The sequence below is a fragment of the Schistocerca piceifrons genome, chromosome 3 (genome assembly GCF_021461385.2).
Source record: "Schistocerca piceifrons isolate TAMUIC-IGC-003096 chromosome 3, iqSchPice1.1, whole genome shotgun sequence".
Taxonomy (NCBI): Eukaryota; Metazoa; Arthropoda; class Insecta; order Orthoptera; family Acrididae; genus Schistocerca; species Schistocerca piceifrons.
The window spans coordinates 714,824,624-714,846,639 of NC_060140.1; the positions used below are offsets into that span (position 1 = coordinate 714,824,624).

At 41.8% G+C, this 22,016-nt stretch overlaps 1 protein-coding gene across 1 annotated transcript in view; it reads right to left on the reverse strand.

Annotated features, from left to right (window-relative positions):
• The window catches only part of LOC124790028 (UDP-glucosyltransferase 2-like), a 132,646-nt gene that overhangs the window by 43,389 nt on the left and 67,241 nt on the right, over positions 1-22,016 (reverse strand). The window contains exon 3 of the mRNA XM_047257584.1: positions 21,472-21,662. Within this exon, the coding sequence (XP_047113540.1) occupies positions 21,472-21,662 (191 nt within the window). The remainder of the gene's footprint in view (positions 1-21,471; positions 21,663-22,016) is intronic.

Sequence of the window (22,016 nt, forward strand, 5' to 3'; positions counted from 1 at the left end):
TTAAGAAAAATTCCAGTATTGTTTAACGACGTATACCACACGATAATTGCGTTGAAGCTGAAACTCTGCGTACTAGGAAGAGTAAAGGTTTACACCACATTTCACATGTAAAACCGTTTATTGAATGATAATCTGCTGTCTAACTTACATTACTAGTATGCTTAGTCAGACTGTTAATATGCAACAATGTTTGAAGTTAAATATCCAGTCAAGAACCAAGAGAACTTATTTAAACAGAAATTACGAATGCATTGTTATAGTGAACAGACGACACAGTGTTGTATTTGTACATTCTTGCTTGTTAGTTGCACGATTATGTAACGATTATAAGGCTCACATACTTAGAACATACCAGCACTGCTAATGAAATTTTCATGCAACATTTTGGTTTGCTTGAGAGTGGATCCTGGATTTGAGGTGCTTTCTGTGAAATGCCAGATGACACAGTGGTTAGTTTATGTGACAGCTACACGATTTTATCAGGACGCTGCTAATGCGTGACAATTTACAATGTTGCTTTTGCGGTGTATCTGTTTTATATCTGCACAGTTTTTTCTGAATTCTTCTATAAAGTGAGACATGTTTTAGTGGTGACTATTGTGGTATAGCTACAAGGAAACAGCCTTTTCTGTAGCACAACAATACGTTACAGGACAGTACTTTCTACATCACGGCAATAAGCGTAATAAGTATGATATCTATACGCAAAGCATTTCACTTTGTTTATCATGAGGTAAGTACATTGACTTCTGCAGAACTTAGCTTTCGGAGGACAATAACTACGACACTTCCCAGAGATTATCTTACAGCAAGACGCACATTTAGCGCTACAGGACATGTATTTCAGTGATTAATTTTGTACTTAAAACATTTATTTTTAAAGATTTTTGAATTACAAAGAAAGTTTTCAGTGATACATTTCATTTCATTGCTGTAATCTGTAACACCTGAGGGTATAATTACATTAATCCTCAGGGGGGTACACGCTTACTTTGTGTACCATGTGTTTGGCAAGCACAAGGAGCCCTAGCTAATATGGTATTTGCTTATACAACTTTACACATCGGTACCATATTTCTCTAACACACAAATTACACAGCTATCTGATCATTTAACTGAGAGATAAACATGTTTTTTACTACATCAGTGACAGATGTTTACGCAATTACACCGTTGGATAACTTCACACTTATGAAACTGTATTTTGTCTGTACTTTGTAAACTGTTCATATTTTTTCGGAATCATTGTGATACTATGAGAGCTTTGAATGATGTATTTGGTATGAGATCATGATTTTTAAAGTACGTTTGAGGCAGCTGACACTTTTAACATGAGCAGAGAATTATTTTGGGCTTAGAAATTATTGGAGGAAGTTACAACGATTTTGAGATTTGACTGAAGTGTTATGATGTTATTATTACGACGACGATGTGTATTATGTTGTTGAGGAATGTTTATTATGCTACGTATTTCTCACGATGAAATATTGAAGAAGTGTCGACGAACATGTATATGTATAATGAGGTAAGGAGTAATGAATAGTGGGTAGGGACTCTTGACTTGTGAAAAAGGATGTTGGAAACCAAGAATCGTACTTTAAGAGTTATGACATGTGTGAATCATGTGTGAATGTATCACAATGCCACTGAACATTTTTTGGACACTGTTATATTCATAGGATTTTGTTTCTACAGATTTGCAACGCTAATTCTTGACCTGTGAAGTATTTTTATGTGAGACTGTCACTTTAGCGAAAATTGCTGTCGTAAATATTTCCGTACGAAAGTTAAGTGACCACCTGCACGTAATGCGTCGCGGGCACCCAGCTGTGTCAGACGCCTGGAGAAAAAGTCATTAGCGCGTGCCTTTCAGAGCACAGGAAGAAAAAAAAAAGAAAGGGAAGGCCATTATCCTGGCCATTGTCATTCCTTTAGAGAAAGCATCGCAAAAACGACACGGTCGAACTTGAAAACATATGATTACACTAGCTCTTAATTTACGATATTTACTGAAATGCCTAATAAAATGACAAGAAATATTTTTACATCTGCACACCTGATTATGACAAGCGTCTTTCTATGAGAGTTGAGAGAATTTCTACTAACTTACGAAATGTCACATGACTACTGAATGATATTTTTATGCTTTGCTTTTCATAGTTGCTTATTTCATTTGATGTCTGGTTTCCAGCTGTGTTGCAGCATTGCTTTTATAAAATGAAATGCATTTGCTAATGTGAACACTTTCTGTCAACAGATCTATTAAATAATTATTTTATGATCCACATTCTTTAAAAAAGGAGCACTTGGAAAGGAAAGAACAATAAGAAGGAACTAGTAACTGCATTCATAATTTTCTTTTCAAGTAATTGGTAACTTTTTGGTAGAATAACTTCTTGTGGTGCACCACTTTAATTACTTAGACATTAAGATGTGATTATACATTTGCCTTATCTGCATTGTTATCTTTAGTGTACTATTTTTTCTACTTGAGCTATGTCATGTTTCGATATAAGCTGCTGTTTGCCAGGCATAGTGCTACTGAACTTTAATTTGTGTTACTCTGCTAAGCCAGATTTATTTTTTTTTGCTGCACAGTGCCCTATATGAGTCGTAATATTGCAATTGCTTTGGCATTTGTATTTTTGTCATTGATGTTTGTGTTAATTGTTTTGTGCTGCTGCATTGCCTCGTCCCTTAGTTTAATATCTGAGCTCAGTAGATTTAAGTTAGCTTAAGAGGGGGTAGACTATATGAGAAACTGACTATGGAGAATAGGTAAAGAATGCATTGCGAAGTTATATAAAAAGGATTTGGGCCCAAATGAGTATTGTACAATCAGAAATAATTATTTTGAAAGAAATATGAACAGAATACAGAAAGCATGCTTGGATAAGATTTTTTTGGTGGAAGCAAAGGTTGAAATAAGACGAAAGATCTATAGAATGAAGTTTTGGGATGGACTGCAGTACCAAATGTTACACTGAAAACGAACCCTGTCCTTTCCTTTTGTGTTATCCCACGATGTGTTTGTGTACCCTTGAGTATTTGTTTTCTTCCTGTCTCTGTGTAGTTTCATAGAATTTTTTCTTCTTTTAATATTAAGCTACATTCACTATGATGAGGAATACTGTTATCCTCGAATATAATTGGCATTAATAATATGTTATTTACTTTGTAAAGATGTTTAGACATTATTTACTCTGTTTTATGTTAATGCTAATGTGTGAAGTTGATGTTTCAAAAGTTATTGTGATCTTTTATGTATGTACTCATGTCATAATTCCTGTAACACTGACGTATATGTCTATTTCTATTCTTTTGTAACGCCTGTTTTACTACAAATGTTATCTGTATTGTTATGTTCTTTAATGATGTATTTTGTACCTTTGTTATTGTATTCTTCTGTTATAAAATTGTAATTGTCACCAGTTCATGATATTATTAACTTGTAAGTTCCATTTCACTGCACACGTTTCTGTTGGTCATAGTATATGGACAATATGTGAGAAGTAGGGACTGATAGTGTTTGCACGTGTGTTGGTAATTCAGCAAGGGACTGGATAACAGCATTGCTGGTTCTAAGGACAATTAAAAGAAAAACTTTCTGAGTGCACAAGTGGTGGTTTATGGACTTGCTATATTCTCTGCAAGAATCTTCGATGGTGATTGTGCACCTGCACAGTTGCAACGGATGGCTGCTGGCCGTCTCTACCAGGACTACAGTGGGTCTGCACCTCTGGTGGCCCACCAATACCATTATCTCTACAAGGACTACAGTGGGTCTGCATCTATGATGACCTACCAACGCCATTATTTCTACAAGGACTGCAGTGGGTCTGCACCTCTGGTGGCCCACCAATACCACAATCTCTACCAGGACTCCAGTGGGTCTGCTCTGTGATGACCTACCTACCAATATTCTTCCAAACTTCGAATGACTCTGCTGTGGGTTTGCTCTGTTGTGGCCCATTACCTGTCTGCATGTCGAGAGTCAGCACTGTCTTTCCGTTGGAAGGTCAACACTACTTCTTCAAGACTGCATGGAAATCCACTACTTCTATGTGCATTTTCTTTTACTGCTTGGACTTTGAGAAAAACTCTGCATTTTTACTGTGATGAACAATGTGGACTGTCTTTATGGACTGTGAGAAATTTTGATCTTTTGACCAACATAATATTAATAAGTGTGTGCATTTTATATCTTTGTTACTGTAATTGTGAAAAATTTTTGTCAAATCTGTATTGGCCAGTGCCCAACACCATTTGTAAAAATTTTTGTGGGGAGCATGGGGGCTATGTAAGTAGGCTGTTTATGTTTTCTCTATGTAAGTAGGCTGTTTATGTTTTCTCTATGTAAGTAGGCTGTTTATGTTTTCTCTATGTAAGTAGGCTGTTTAGGTTTTTTATTGGTAACGCCACCTCTGTATGACAATCACTGGCTGTGCTGTGGGCAGTCTGTGTCTGCTTTGCATTGTTGTAATACTCGCCATTGTAGTGTTAGGCAGCTGGCTGTGAACAGCGCGTAGCGTTGCGCAGTTGGAGGTGAGCCGCCAGCAGTGGTGGATGTGGGGAGAGAGATGGCGGAGGTTTGCAATTTGTCATGAACTGATATATATATTATGACTTGTGATGATATTAAGGTAAATACATTGTTTGTTCTCTATTAATATCTTTCATTTGCTAACTATCCCTATCAGTAGTTAGTGCCTTTAGTAGTTTGAATCTTTTATTTAGCTGGCAGTAGTGGCGCTTGCTGTATTGCAGTAGCTTGAGCAGCGAAGATTTTTGTGAGGTAAGTGATTTGTGAAAGGTATAGTTTAATGTTAGTCAGGGCCATTCTTTTGTAGGGAATTTTGAAAGTCAGATTGCGTTGCGCTAACAAAGTATTGTGTGTCAGGTTAAGCACAGTCCTATATAAATTGTTCAAAGGGGATGTTTCAACTATTATTCTTGTTTGAAGTCGCTATTATTGCCCACTCACATCGTAGCGCCACTATGGACCAACTGCACCGACGTCGATTAGAAGTTTACCGTGGTTGAATCGACATTTAACCCAGTCAACGCAAAATTCGGCTGTACTAACCACGGTCGAAGTTAAACGACGGAGTTAAGGGAGATTGAAGTTGACCAGGATCGGAGCCCGGTTTTCTTGAATTGATCGCGGATAAAATGAAGTAAACAAGCACCATATTAAGTTCGTGGAGCGTTTCGATGTTTTAAATGGAACAGAAGATGAAAGGTTATATCTTGACCATGTAAATCGTCGCCGCACTGTATCATTGGTGTGCCTGTGGAATGAAAAAATCCTTTCCAAGATTATGGGGACAGGAATTTGAAGAGAGATTTCGACTTTCGAAAGAAAGAGTGTGAAAGTTATAAATCAGCGAGATGGCAGAATTTCCTACTTATCGGAATAACCTTATTTCGCCTATGAACATACTTCCAAAGACATTAAAGGCATATGCAACTGGTGCATCTAATATAGTTATTGGTGACAGTCTAACGTACATAGTACAACAGAGCAAAAGTTATCATGATGTATCGCAAATCATGCAACAATACCTCCACAATACATGAAGTTTGTTTCTCGAGCAGAATTACGCTCCACGATGGACGGTTTCAACGTAGAATGGATTTGCTGGAGTTATTGGCACAGTGCACTGTACTCACGTAAGGATTCAATCTCCTGGGTGATATAATGCGGAACTTTTCCGCAATAGAAAATCATATTTGTCAGTTAACTGCCACACCATCAGTCATCACAATTTAACATTACGGTCAGTCTTGCTCGGTGACCTGGAGTGTAATTGAACTGTGTTGCTATATTTGACCACGTTTCCAGTTTCTTCCTATACTACACCCATCTACTTTTCTTTTTTTCTTTTCTTTTTTTGTTTTTTGCATTCTACAATTTTCGCATTACAGCCGACCAGCTCTAAAAGTAAATGATTTTCAAATTTTGCAGAATTCAGCGTCCTCTTCTTGCTCTCCATAGCGCAGTAACAATTCCCAAGCTACTACAAGAAACTGAAAAACGCGCGTAAGTTTTGGAAATTTGTGGTAAGGTCTTATGGGACCAAACTGCCGAGGTCATCGGTCCCCAAGCTTACGCACTACTTTACCTAACTTAAACTAACTTACGTTAAGGACAACACACACACACACACCCATGCTCGAGGGAGGACTCGAACTTCCGACGGGGGGAGCCGCGCGAAGCGTGACAAGATGCCTGGACCGCGCGGTTACCCCATGTGGCTTGCGCGTAAGTGCCAAGAAGTATTAGATCTACTTCAGTATCACAGAGACCGATTACCATTATCCTTGGATGTATATTCATTGCTTTCTTTTGTAACTCGCGAAGTTAACCGCAGTCAAATTTCCTGTTAGCTGTATGTGTATTGTTAACCGGCGTTTAAGGTTTTTGCAGCCCAGAGATAACATAATCGCGATCGTAGGACCTTTGATTATCTTGAATTTTTTTATGGACGTTGGTGCAGTCGACCCTATATTAGCTACAATGTGCAGTGTCCAGGCGAGTAGGTGCCTTGCTTCCCCAGCATCATACTACCGAATACTCCTGGGAAGGCTACGCGAGTTTCTGTACAAGACACACTCCCACATGCTGCTCCTCTGGGCTATCAAATTTTGGCTTAGCTTCTCTCTCCCCTCCATAATCTCTTCAGATGTCAACCAGTGACTTATTCCTGTTTCCTGCGATGAAGAAACGATTGTGTTGCAAGCATTTCCAGAATGATGACTAGGATATTTTCGAGGTGGATCATGTCCTGATCAGCCAGAACGAAGTCTTCTACAACATCGGTCTCCGCCATGTAATTCATCACCAAGTTTCATGGTCGCCCTTTGATTTCTTTCCAAGTGACAATTAACATTTTATGACTAACCGTCATAAAGAATGCGACACATACGTTTTGCAGATTTTTGCCATCTGGGTCATTTCTGTTTTACTTACAGTAATGGATGTCACTTACGCAGTTATCGAAAGCTGCCACAAAGCGACATGCATTGGAATCTTCACTTCATGGCCTGACTCCGGTTTACATAACACAAATAACACAAGATATGGTCCTTATAAATTCAGTGAATCCAGAAAAGCTCTTCTCAAAAATATTTATAAGTACTCAACACGCGAATTATTGCCTGCCAGCTTAGGTGGGTCGTAACGTGCTTGCCTCTCATTCACTGGGCTCTTGTTCGATTACCGGCCGGGATGGAAATTTTTCTCCGCCCGTGGACTGGGTGTTGTGTTGTTCTCATCGTCCTCTCATCATCATCAACACGCAAGTCGCCCAATGTGGCGTCACATGCAATAAGACTTGCAACAATGCGGCCGAACCCTTACGGGACCTCGCCGTCAGCATTGCCATACAATCATTTTATTTCATTTCATCGCTTACTACGTTGAGAACAGTAGCACGTTAATGCGATTTCATATTGTGGTGAATTAACGAACATTTGACAAACGAACTTTGTGGTTAATTTTATATGCAAAATGCCACGAAAACTTCGGTGATACGCTGTAATACGTTTTTGAACAAGTACTATAGAGTGGAAGTGGATTACCGAATAAAAAATGTAGCGTGCTATTCAAAATGAGCGTACTGCTGTTCACAGCTTCGAAACGAACGGAGTTACAAGAAAGACAATCATGCTGGTAAATGTCCCGCAGGTAGCTAAGCAACTTGATAATTTTTTTTCTATTTTATGTCTGGACAAAACGTTATTCTGGGTGGTCAGGTTAAATGGGACAACCTGGATAACGTAGTTTCTCATCTGAGCAGATTTTTTTACATGTACCGCACCTAAAGTGTGCAACGTTACACTACCCGACAAAATATTGAAATACCCAGAGGGGCGAGAAAACGAAATGAATCTTCATGGGTCGAGAAGGTATGTGGTCTTACCACAATGATTGCAAAATCGAATCAAATTTGCAAAGAATTTGGCAGTATGAGCCAATTTACAGTATGATGTTACACCCCCTCCGGCCTGGATATATGCAGTGAACGGCTGGAGAGGATATCATAAAGCCGTTTTATCCTCTGTCGTGGCAAGCTGGCGCACAACTACTGTAACTGGTGCTTGATATCCTGGATACCGGTAGTGTGGTGTAGTTGACGTCAGAGTTCGTGAGTTGGTCCCACACACAATTTATAGTAGACAGATCTGCGAACCTGCGCAGGAGAGCTTCTGTAACGTTTGAAAGGTAGGAGACGAGGTACTTGCAGAAGTAAAGCTGTTAGGATGGGGCGTGAGTCGTGCTTGGGTAGCTGGTAGAGCACTTGCCCGCGAAAGGCAAAGGTCCCGAGTTCAGTCCGGCATACAGTTTTAATCTGCCAGGAAGTTTCAAAGGAAAAACTTTTCTCTTAATGAACAAATATGACTATGTTAACAAAGTGGAAGATTTCCTAAACGCCGCCAACTTCCAACAGATACAGAACGAACCCACGAAATCCTACAATGCAAAAATTAAAGTGTTGTCAAATTTTATAAATATTGATATCAGACTCTGATGCGTATTTCCTCACCAATATGAATCCTTTATCTCCAAGACTTCATGGTCTCCCTAAACTCCACAAAGATAACACCCCAGTCCGTCCTGTACAGTCTTCATTCTCAGCTCCGTACTACAAATTAGACAAGGATTTAATTAACTGATCAAGATTAAAACCAAGTTTAAACCTAGTCATGTTATCCTTAATTCAGTTGACTTAGTGAACAAAAAAGCCATGAAAATCCACCTAGTTCCTAACTAGTTTCTTTTGACGTTAGCAAGTTATTCACTGATATGCCTGCTCAAGAATGTTTAACATTCTCAGTGACTTATTAGATAAATCAGGAATTAACCAGGTTGTCACAGATGAGATAATGTTAGCTACACAAACTTGTCTAACACAAAATTATTTCCGTTTGAATGGCGGGATATACGAACAGTTCGATGGATAGCTATGGGTCCGCCCTCAGTCCAGTCCTTGCTGAAAACATCATGGATAACTCTGCAACACAGCTTCTGGGAAATAATCGACTCTCTTCTAAGGTTGCATAATGGTTTAGGCATGCTGATGATGTGTTGCACTTATTGACAGGTACTAGCAGACAGTTTCAAAAATTCTTAAGTAACATAATTCTAAAACACAAGAGTATAAATTTCACAATGGAGTCCTGGGGGTAGCTGCCTAAATTATTTAGATCTAACCATAGACGCCAGTGACTGTAGTTAGACTTTGAAGATTTGCAGGAAACTGTCGCAAGTTGTGTGTGTTGTACTTGCGATCTCGTTATTGTGTTCTTGCCGCAGCGAGATTGAGATACGCGCGACGTATAACTCTGCTCAACACTTTATTTAGACGAGAAGTTTATTTTATGCTCGCATAACAGCAGGTAAAACGTTATGAAACATTTCCAGTGCAACTAATATAACCAGTTTTTTGATAAATAAGTGAGGAAAATATCAGTAACAGCATACTAAAACAATCAAAGCGAATTGTTAAATTCATGAAGCGCGCGCTGCAGCACGGAGAAAGCGTCTCACAGCGCTCCTGGCGATCAGCGCGAGAACCCTGTTGACTTGCGCCGGCCGATCAGCTGATTAACTGACATCTGTTTTCGGCTGACGCCCGACGTCGCTACTCCAGCTCCCTTCGGGAAAGCGGAGCGCCGTCCTTGGATGAAGCCGGAAGTGACGTCCCTGAAGCGTCCCGGGAAGTGTTCCCGTCGTCTTGAACGCGTTTGCCGTTCATTTGAAGCCGTTGATGGTACCGGTGGAGGTGTCTGGGTGGCGGGCGGAGGTTTCGCCTGATTACGTAGCAGTTGTGAATGTGAAGAGTCTAGTAGGACGAACGCTGGTTTCACTCTATCAATGGAAACAGTATTCATCTTGCGTTGACGATAATATCAAATGTTTGACGCCCTCTACTCGCGACTTTACGTGTGTACAGGATCGTAACTCTCGGGGTACGGATGTTTGCAGCGTACCATAGCGCGATGCTTCTCACGGTCGGATCTGCATCAGCCTTTCTCAGGGGTGGGCGACAAATACTGGTGCATAACATCGTCCAACGAAATCGCGTGTTTGTCCACGAACTCATAGGGAAACCGTAGGACTTCTCCATATACCAGTTCTGCCGGTGAGGCGTCTGGATCCGGTTTATGCATGTGACGTAGGCCGAACAAAACCAGTGGTAATGCTAAGGTCCATTGAGATTCGTGGCACATTAAGGCGGCTTTAAGCTATCGGTACCAGCGTTCAATTATGCCGCTATTGGCAGGATGGTAACTTATGGTGTGACGCAGTGCGCCACAAAATTTACTTAGTTGGGTGAATAGATCAGATTCGAACTGCCTTCCTCTTTCCGTGGTTATATGAAGCGGACAACCAAAACTGGCGATCCAGTGTTACACAAATGCAGTGGCTGGCGTCTCAGTAGAAATGTTGTCTACCGGAATGGCTTCTGGCCAGCGCATGAATCGTCTATTACTGTCAGTAGGTTACGTTGACCTTCTGAAGGGGACAGCGGACCTGCATCAATATGAATGTGGGCAAACTGTGCTGTTGTGTCTGGAAATTTGGGCACCAGAGCAAAGATATGGCGAGAAATCTTGCTGCGCTGGCACTGTACGCGAGCCTATGTGCTACAGTCTTTTTTTATTCCAGGCCACACAAAGTCGACAGCTACTAGTATAATTGTTGCCTTCACGTCGAGGTGACATAAATTATGTAAACTTTCGAAGGCTTGCTTGCGTAGCGCCGTAGGAACGAACGGACGAGTTTTCCCAGTTGAAACCTCACAATATAGCTTCGCGTTTGTAGCTGGAACATCGATTTTCTGAAGGCCAGACGTGGCATCTTGTAAACAATCTCGAAGTACCAGGTCAGACTCATGTGCTTGGGGTAGCTGTTCTAAATCTACAGTCTTTGTGATACTGCTCACCCAGGATAGACAGTCTGCAACGACATAGTGAATCGTGCGATGAACTCCAGTTGACTATATTGTCTCGAAGAAGATTTGTCATTATTTTGCCGAAAGGCACAGGTGAGGGGTTTATGGTCTGTAAAAATAACAAAAACTGTAGCTTCGAACTGTGTACGGAAATATTTCAAACGGTTCAAACGGCTCTAGGCACTATGGGACTTTACATTTGAGGTCATCAGTCCCCTAGACTTAGAACTACTTAAATCTAACTAACCTAAGGATATCATACACATCCATGCCCGAGGCAGGATTCGACCCTGCGACCGTAGCAGCCGCGTGGTTCCCGACTGAAGAGCCTAGAACCGCTCGGCCACAGCGGCCGGCCGGAAATATTTAATGGACTCATAAATCGCCAACAATTCGTCGTCGTAGGTGCTCCATTGTTGCAGCGCAGGAGATAGCTTTCGTAAAAGGAATGAGAGGCCTCCAGGCTACATATTGTTGCAAGGCAGCACCGATTGCCGTCTGGCTAGCGTCTACTACCAGCGCGAGAGGTGCTTCGAGAGCCGGATGTGCAAGAAGGGCTGCGTTTGCTATATTATTATTGGCCGCTTCGAACGCGTTTTTCATCGACTCTGTCCACAATACCGACGTTTTGCCTTTAACCTTAGGACCAGCTAAAGCTGCGATGAGAGGCTCTTGGAGTTCTGCCGCATGAGGTAGGTGACGTCGGAAGAAAATAAGGACTCACAAGAATCGTCGCAGTTCTTTAGTAATTTCTGACCATGGAATACTCAATATAGCCTCTACTTTCTCAGGTAATGGCAGTGATCCCTTTGATGAAATCCGGAGGCCTAAAAAGGTAACCTCTGTCTGGCCAAAAACAGACTTTGAGGTGTTCAACATTTACTCAGTATTCGTCAAGGCGTTAAATAGCTCAGTCACGTGCTGCTTGTGTTCTTCTGGAGTCGTGAAAAGATGAGCATATCATCAAGATATGAAAAACAACACTGCAAGCCTTGCGAAATGGAATCTATAAATCTTTGCCATGTCTGAGCAGCATTTCTCAATCCGAACGTCGTAAACATGCTATCGAACAGACCAAACGGCGTTATAGTGGCCGTTTTCGGAGTGCCTCTTTCGGTAACAGGAATCTGCGTATATGCCTTTGCGCAATTATTACGCGAAACACCTTTTTTCCTCATAATGCGTAGTTGTAATCTTTCAAGAGGGTACCAATCTGGTATTGTCCTAGCATTCAAGGCTCGGTAATCACCACAAAGACGCCATGCAGCGTTCTTTTTTGTCACTAAATGGAGGGGTGACGACCAAGACCCACTAGACGGGAGAATGACGCCTTCCTTCAACACTGTATTCCTCCTTGGCAACAGCGTATCGGTCAGGAGTAAGACGTCTGGATCTACACGAAATCAGAGGGCCTGCGGTAGTATTGATATAATGTACAGTGTTGTGACATACGTTTTGTGGGACCCCAGGAGGCCTTGTGATAGCCGGGAATTCTTCTAGAAGTACGGTATACTCATCGCTCTTTGACTGGATCAATTTGGCTTTGTATACTGCCGAGCTACGTCAGAATCCACCGGCAGATAGTCCCGTGACGTTGTCTATTGGCAACGTCCAGCAGCAGTCGATAATGCTCTAAGAAATCGGCTCCAATTATAGGCTCGGTTACGTCCGCCACGGTGAAATTCCACTTCAAGGCTCGACGTAATCCCAGGTCCGACTCGATGTTCTGCATTCCACACGTCACGATGGTTGAATTATAAGCCGCGGAAAGGCAAAACGAGGTGATTGGCCGATACTTGTGTAACAGGGTCCGTGGCAAAATACTTAAGTCGGAACCCATGTCCACCAAAAACTTGCGCGCTGTCTTGCGTTCTGTGATAAAGAGACACAAGGACAACGGCCGACAGTCCGGACTGATTACTTCTGCCTGTCGCTTACAACTGAGAAAGGTACACGGCGATGTACACTTGTGCGCCTGACCTCCGAATTTCCTGTAGTACCAACAAATGTCTGCCTGGGCTGAATCTTCGGCCGTGGCGGAGTTCGCCGCGGAACGACTTCTAGATCTTCTCCGGAATCGTTCTCTAGTGTACCTGTCGGAGAGTGGTTCGCCCATCTGCTTACTGAGCGCGTCGACCTTGCTCACGAAACTGTTGTAATGAGCCCGCGTTACCACCGAGGTGCTATTACACGCCGTCGTAATTTCAGGGCAGGAGGTCGATACGATGGCTTCATGAATTCGATCCGGCAGGTCCGCAACGCCATCTAGCGACATGTCCGTTTACGATGCTATAATGGCCTTCACCTGTGCCGGTAGACGACTGCTCCACAAAGTGCGTAGTAATGTATCAGACACCGTAAGCGCTTCAACCTTTCTTCTTAAATGACGGAGGTACTGCGATGGTTTTCTGTCACCGATATCCTCTTGTGTGAGAACCTGCCGCACTCGTTCTTCCTATGAAGCGGACACTCTTCGTATTAATTCATTCTTTAATTTCGCGTATGGTTGCGTGTTTCAAGGTGAAGTTACAATATCTTGAACCTCAGCTGCGTAGAGGTGGTTCAGAGGAAACTCGCTTCCATCTGTGCAAACCATAATGCTGGGTTGTGGGGCCAAAACGGCGGTAGCCGCTCGGCCAGTCTTGATATGTATGATTGGTCTATCCGTCCCCGCATCAATTTCTAATTCTTCAAGTTAGTTGCTAGCCATTTCTGCTGCTGATTTATTCTCTCTCTAGCTGGGATCACGTCGGGGTCACCAGTGTCGCCAAGTTGTGTGTGTTGCACTTGCGATCTCGTTATCGTGTTCTTGTCCGCAGCGAGAATAAGATACGGGCGACGTATAATTCTGTTCAGCACTTTATTTTAAGCTCGCATAACAGCAGGTAAGACGTTATGAAACATTTTCAGTGCAACTAATATTACCAGTTTTTTTGCTAAATAAGTGAGGAAAATAATATCAGTAATAGCATACTAAAACAATCAAAGCGAATTGTTAAATTGATGAAGCGCGCGCTGCAGCACGGAGAAAGCGTCTCACAGCGCTCCTAGCGGTCAGCGCGAGAACCCTGTTGACATGTGCCGACCGACCAGCTGATTGACTGACATCTGTTTTCGGCTGACGCCCGACGTCGCTACAAAACCTACCATCATAGGTATTGTAATACCTGCCAGTTCTCAGCACCTAGTGACCCATAAACACGTTGTCTTTCACTGAATGATACATCGCCTAATATCAATCCCCATGAGTAAAGACAGCTTCCAAATGGACTTAAAAGAAATCAAAGAAATAGCATCAAACAATAGCTACCCTCCTCCCTTAATGGACTACATAATGTACAAAAAGCAGAAGCAACAGATGTAGTTTCTCCTTTAGACTGTTCTTGACCCACCACCTCAAGAACGCAATAAGTGGTCCACAATACCATATTCGGGAAAAGCCTCACTGGATGTAGCCAAGAATCCAGGAACGCAGAAACATCCTTCATGTGTACAACACTGTTGGCCACTTTTTGCCCAATGGTAAAGACAGCACTCCAGCTTTGGAAAAGAGTGGAATATATAAAATTACTTGTAACTGTAGCAAATTATATGTAGGTCAGTTTGGTAGGGCAATGTGTATCCTCTTGAAGGAACACCACAGAAGTTGTAAAGTTAGAGAAGGAGACTACTTTAGCAGATCACTTTCTCAAAGGAGGCCATAGCTACAAGGTGAAACATAAAGTATTACACCCCATCCATAGAGGAAGGAAGATGAATTGTCTTGGAATAATAGAAAGTAATAACATATGTCTTTCAGCACAAGCTTAGTACTGAATGACCAGATACAGTTCCCTAATTCACCACTTCTAACTGCAAATACTGCTCATAATTCCATCCAGACCTTGTTGTAAATGACCCATCTTACTCACAGTGCCCTATTTTCCTTTATTTCAGTTACTATAATTTCTCTTGTTGAGTTAAAAAATTTTCTTCGTATAATCACAGCTGCTTCTCTGCTTATTATCATTTTTATATCTTATGTCTTTGTAATTTAGGACCCATTAACGACAAGATTATTTTGTTCAGCTGCTTCTTTCGAATACGTGACCAAAGTTTATTGTTCGGTTTATTTTATTCTATGAACAATTGTAATCTATTTGTAGTTCATTAATTAATGTCACATATTTTATCTTAGTTAAATAATCTTACAACACATTTTCAGTGAAATAATCCCTCTTGCTTTATTCCTAAGTCCAAAATTAACATTTTTCATGTCTGGAAATGGAGATACTCCGTAGGTGCACTATTTACAATCTTTGATCCAACAAAATTTCACTGACCATATACTTATCTCTGTACCTGATGCTGGCGTGACACCCGAAAACCAGTTTGTAATATAACTAAAATAATAAGTGTAGTAGAACATTACACCAGTGTTGTGCGTGTTTTCATTCATAATGAACAAATTATCCTAGCAAGAACCGATGGCACAATCAGTTAGTGCAAAAAATTTTTTACAGTTTGTTCACCTGGCAACTAAAGGTTCAGAAGATTTGAGTCTCAGTGAGGAACCTGTCACTAAGAACAACATGTTTTATGAACTATGATGACAGCTTTACAAAAATGTCACTAGCCAGTTCCTCTAAGCCTAAATAATCAACAGCTAGATTGCCGCTTGTCACCCGACACTATGAACTTGTGTTTACTTCTTTGATTTTCAACTTCGTATTTGTTTCAACTACTTTTAAGGCATTATTTAGTAACTATTAACTTATTTAAACTATATACTTCTGGCACTATCTCGTACCATCGTTTTTATTTATCCTTCAGTATGCAAATGACGGCACTTGGAGCTCACAATCCGCTGTTCATTCACGCTAGAACAGCATACGGCTCGCTGTCTCACCCAACACGCTACATAGTGCAGTTATTGTTTACTGGCCGGTATGCCTGTTAACCGTAAGTCTACCCACACACTGGTTTTCTCCATGATTTGGTGAGTGTGACTGTCTAATAATGCTCGCTTAGGTTCTTAGTGCCCATAGATGCGGAAAGTCCGTTCTAGTAGTTATCTGTTTCAAAATGATTTTTAAAAGAAATTATTTATCTTTTCAGACTTCTTGTTTTATATTTGACGACTGTGGTTTACTTTTTGACTAGTGCAGTTTACTCTGCCTAAGACAAGATCTTTTTATAAGTTATTTGAGTAAATTATTACTTAGTAGAGGTTGGCTAGGCTTGTGGTCACACCTTTGTGATTATTATTATTATTATTATTGTTTATCAGTACCATTATTAGTATTATTGTTACTATTAAGTATACCGATGTGAGTAATTCCAACCCACCACATTTTACTCATTACAATAATAGAAATTCTTCTGCAGAGAAGCTGTCTGTCAGACATTTTATGTCAATGGGTAAATGGTAAAAAATTTTAGTCTCAGCACTTTGTACCCCCTTTTGTGCTAAAGACAACATTAATGTGGAGTAATGAATATAATTTTTCCTTCTGGTATTTTAATTATGTACATCATTGTTCCTTTTGAACTGCAATGGATTACTAACAACAAACTTCACGGGGGAATAAATACACTGTGGAGCAGTAGACGGAGGGCCATATTCCTTAAACAGATACCTACAAAATGATCGTGGGTGAGCACCGCCTATTATTCTTACAACACGTTTTTGAGCAGTGAGCACTTTCTTTCTTACACTTGAGCTACCCCAGACCATTATTGCATAAGACTTACTGAATGAAAATATGCAAAACCTGTCAGCTTACTGATTTGTCTCTCCCCATTTGGAATGATTCTAAGTGCAAATATGGCAGAATTAATTTTTTAAGAAGTTTCAAAATGGTTTTTTTTAGTTTAAGTTCTCATCAATATTTTAACCCTATTTATTACGTTACGCTTATCATTGGTGTAGTACCGCTTCATGTGAAGAATTGGATATGTTGTGTCTTTTTAAAATCGAGAGTCAGGCCATTCGCAGAAAATAAGTCAATGACACTTTAAGAGCATTGTTTACCATTTCTTCTGTTGCTGTGTGTATGCTTCGACTGGTGCCATCCACAAAAAGATGCCATCCACAAGAAGAACTAATTTTGCTTGTTTTATGTTAGACAGGAGATCATTTACATATCTGAGGAACAATGGCAGACCTACATTGAGCCTTGGGAAAACCCATATGTGATTCCTCTTCCCCCACCCCCCCCCCAAGTGAGAGGAGTCTCTCCTGATTACATTGGTTAAATTGCTAAATACCACTTTCCGCATTCTTTTGGTTAGATATGACATAATCCATTGGTTGGCTATATCATCAGTTCCATAACACTCCAGTTTATCTTGGAGGATATTGTGGATCAACAAGACAAACGCCTTAGATAGGACAAGAAAATGCCAACCAGTGCTATTTTGTTAGTTAACGCTTGCAAAATTTGGTGAGTGCTGCATAACGCTTGTACTCAGAGTCGACATCACTTTGTAACAGCTTCATCTGACAACGCAAAGCGTTTTATCAGGACGAGTATCAACCCAAAATGAAAATTTGGAAAATTTGTGGTAAGGTCTTATGGGACCAAACTCGTCCTACGGGCCCGGGTTCGATTCCCGGCAGGGTCGGGGATTTTCTCCACTCAGGGACTCGGTATTGTGCTTTCTTCATCATTATTTCATCCCCATCCGGCGCGCAGGTCGCCCAATGTGGCGTCGAATGTAATAAGAGCTGCACCAAGGCGGCCGGACCTGCCCCGTAAGGGGCCTCCCGGTCAGTGACGCCAAACGCTCATTTTATGGGACCAAACTGCTGAGGTCATCGGTCCCTAAGCTTACGCAGTACTTAATCTAGCTTAAACTAACGACAACACACACACGCATGCCCGAGAGGGGACTCGAACCTCCGACGGGGGGAGCCGCACGGCCCGTGACAAGGCACCTAGAACGCGCGGCTACCCCGCGTGGCAACCCCAGAGATACCTATCTTTTTGGATGCTCCATACTTCATAAGAAAGCTTGTCTATTTGTGACAAGTTAAAACTGCATTCGAGTCCGGCAACAAATGGTCATGGCAGCGTATAATCAGAGAAAAAAAAAAAAAAAAAAAGGTTCAAATGGCTCTGACCACTATGGGACTTAACTTCTGAGGTCATCAGTCCCCTAGAACTTAGAACTACTTAAACCTAACTAACCTAAGGAGGTCATACACATCCATGCCCCAGGCAGGATTCGAACCCGCGACCGTAGCGGTCGCGCGGTTCCAGACTGTAGCGCCCAGAACCGCTCGGCCACTCCGGCCAGCGCTAAGAGTAACAAAACGTTTCAAAACTGGAACACATTTCATCGTCTTCTCGCATGATATTAGCAAAAGCGATCTATGGAAAGGCCTGCTGCACCGAAGCCTAAAAGACAACCTGAAAGTAACGACCACGAAAGATACCTGGGGAAGCTTGAAACCATTTTGTCATATAAACATCGTAATCTACTCCAGAAAATTATGTTTCACAACAGACTGTGATATGAACTATACATACTACAATGCCGGAAAAAATTCAACACCTACACGGAGTGGCATCGGGGTAAATATGTGCATACTGAGGGGCTCCAGTTTCAGTGTCACAATCATTGGCGATCAAATGGCACTCAGGAAGCCCTACTGTGCGCCTCTGTTTTTCACGCTGCAGGCAGTAACTGTGATGAGTTTAGAAGTGAACAATGTTTACAACAATCGTTCTAGAGTACAACCATGCCCCGCTATGTTACATTTGAAGCCATTTTAAGAGTGTCGCACTGCGGACCGGTGTAGTTGCATGGACGTATCGAGGGACTGGTGCAAATGGACACGGTGTATCGTTGGTGCATCCCTACTTTCGGCAATGGTCCGTGGAGCATTCCCACACCCGTAGCCCAGGTTCTGGACGTCCGACGTCCGCGTAGTGCAGACGCAAGTCAAATTCGACGCGTGTGAGCACCGATGGCCGATCGAACATCATCCACGAAAGACATCCGGGCGCGTGTTGCACTTTTTGTCTCGCCAAGCTCAACTGGGAACCGTCTGCATGCAGCCAGACTCTCAAGAGCGCCTCTCGTCAGGCTATCACTGGCACCACACACCGCCACGGCTATTCTGTTGTGAGAGAGTCGTCTGCATAGTGTAATGGCGCGCTGTTGTCTTCCACGATTAGAGTAGACGTATCCAAGTGATCGACGTATACGTCCACGGCATAAATCTGAAGTGCGGACTATTTCGGAGTGCATTCGCCCACTACACACTGCTCCCACCGAAGGCTTTATGGCGTGAGGGACCATCAGATACAACTCGCAGTCAGATTTGGTGTTTCTGTAGGGTACTCACTACATTACACATGGTGTTATCCGCATGCTACTGCCATTTCTTCGACAGGAAGGTGATGTGCTTTTTCAGCAGGACAATGCAGGTCACTATACGACTGCTCTGACATATTGTGCTGTTCGTGACGTACAACTGTCCTAGTGAGCAAGACCGCCAGAACTCTCGCCAATTGATCACTTATGAACACGATGAAGCGAGAACTTGCTCGTTCCACAGATCGTGCGAGAATCTTTGACTAATTGCGACAAAAGACACAAGACGCCCGGGACAGTCTATCGCCGGAAGCCATTCGCCACCACTTAAGCCCGGTCCACACGCAACGATCTGTCTGCGCAGACATCGGCGCAGATGTCTGTACATGCAAAAGATCGCTGCAAATGTGGTGTGTTCACACGACACAAACCCCAATCTACTACTCGCCCGCCATCTGTCGGTGTAGAAAAGAAATATCAGTGGCAAGCGACTACGCTCCCCGTAAACGTCAAAAATTTAATTCAGTTATTTTGAAATATAGAAATGGAGGAAGTTCTATTGTGGTCTGTGTTCGCAACTTGTGTTGCAAAAAACATTCAGACCAGCCGCAGGAAACAGAGAAAGTGGTCAAAATCGTGTGGACAGTGGCTGCTAAAGCGAAAGCAGTTTTCTCACTTAAATTTACTGCGAGATTTGCAGGACGAACCTTAAGAAAGCCAAGCAGATCAAAATACCATAACGTTGGCTGGTATACTTGATCTACTCCTACAACAGATCTTCTAGATTTCTGAACTTTGGATAACTCTTTTCGGCAAACAGTTCGCAACGAATTTATTTTTTTATTACTGTTGTTTCTCTGTTTGCCGAGGCGTCAACTGCCCGCGTATAGTGCTGTCTTTTTGTCTCGGTCACTATATTCTTTACTTTTAATCTTCCACAAACATGGGTGTTTTCTATATATTTCAGTGAATTCACTAACAAACTTTCGAGAACACTGACGAGTATCAGCCATTTTAATGTCCTGTGCGCACAATTACAAACACTAGACTGAGCAAACAGCTGTTCCGCGCCAGATTTGCGGCGATCTCCTGTCCACACGCTCCAACATGTCTGCGCAAATGTGGTTTGAACCCACAGATTTGAGAGGTTTCGCTCAAACCTCAACTCCAACTTCCAGGTTTGCACACACCTCAAGTTGGTGCAAATCTTCTGTCCACACGCAACGATCTGTCTGCGCACATGTGATGTGCGCAGACATTTGCGCAGACAGATCGTTGCATGTGGACGGGCCTTTATACTCGCATACAGCAGTCAGCTCAGCATAAAGCACTGGGGAAAACCATTTGTAATAGCGGCTGAAACATCGGAAAATTGTATGTACAACAATGCGGTCAACAGCCCGGAAGCATTTTGTTGACAATACCTATACGATCATTTGCATGCAAGAAACCACGCCTGCGTTGCCTCCTGGGGGGGGCGGGGGTATTGTATGTACTGATGCTTCTGTTTGGACATCGTTTAGTGCTACAGGTGTGTTTTATTTGGTCTTAATTTGTTGTCATATAGTCCTACAATAATAATCTACCTTTCACTTCTCTTGTCGATAAAATTATCCTGTCCTTGAGGGCGTTACATTTTTTAGCGGCAGTACGTTGATAAGTGTGCGCTGTTAACCGCGACAATGATATTTCCCGATAATTAGCAGCGAAACTAACTGGACAGCATCGACTTCAGTTTCCTACCAGACAAAAAACTAATACTTTAAACATAAAATAATTCAGTTGTTGAACATGAATGTGAATAGTATTCCACTTGCCCATCAAAGCACAGTAACATACTTCGCTAATAACCTGTTCCAAGGAGTGGAAGCGTGTTAGATGTAATTATGCTCTGCTACTGTCGACTACGAGTATAACAGATAAATTAATTGAGTATTGTTAAGATTAAAATGACAAATTTAGACAACTACAATGTATTCGCGAGAGCTCTTTGATTTTTGTGTTTGAGATGAATGTTTCACATATCTTGCACGATGGCATTCCTGGTCACAAAAATTAATATAGGATATTTGCCTGGAAAGTAGGTGCTACAGAAATATTAAGTATCTGAACTCTTATTACTAGAGTCCTTTAGCATCAAGAGTATGACAGTGATAAAATATATTGACAATATAAGTAAATAGTAATAAGAGAATTACAGACTTACCGTAAAAGTTGTTTTATTTCCGGAAAATTGAAATGGGCTTCGCACGCGAATTCGTAATAAGGAAGCAACACTTCAGGCAGTTTCTCTGTGGGTGTTTTCGTGATTTCAGTTACGAGATCTTTAAACTCTTCGTCCTCCGCTTGCGGATATGTAAATGACATATCGATCTGTGTGAGGTTTTGCGGTGGATCCTGCAGAATAAATGTACGGTATGGATTATTTGAAACATGGAGTGGCTGAAGAGTAAGTGTTATCACAGTAAACGTAACGAGTGAAAGCAGTGATAAAAAAAAACAACGCAGAACTGCCCATGAGTTTTTGAATTAGCTTGTCTGCTTGCTGTGTTCACAAGAACTGTGTACGCTGCCCACCACGTACAAAGCAGCAATGAGGAATCAGAGAGCAATGCTAGTCCACAAACATATCTAAAAATGAACTTTACATAGAGACAAATTATTCATTAAAACAATGAAATCAAATATGTTGAAATAGAAAACAATGTTCTCCAACCTAAGTTCATAAGAGAACCAAAATATTACAGTCAA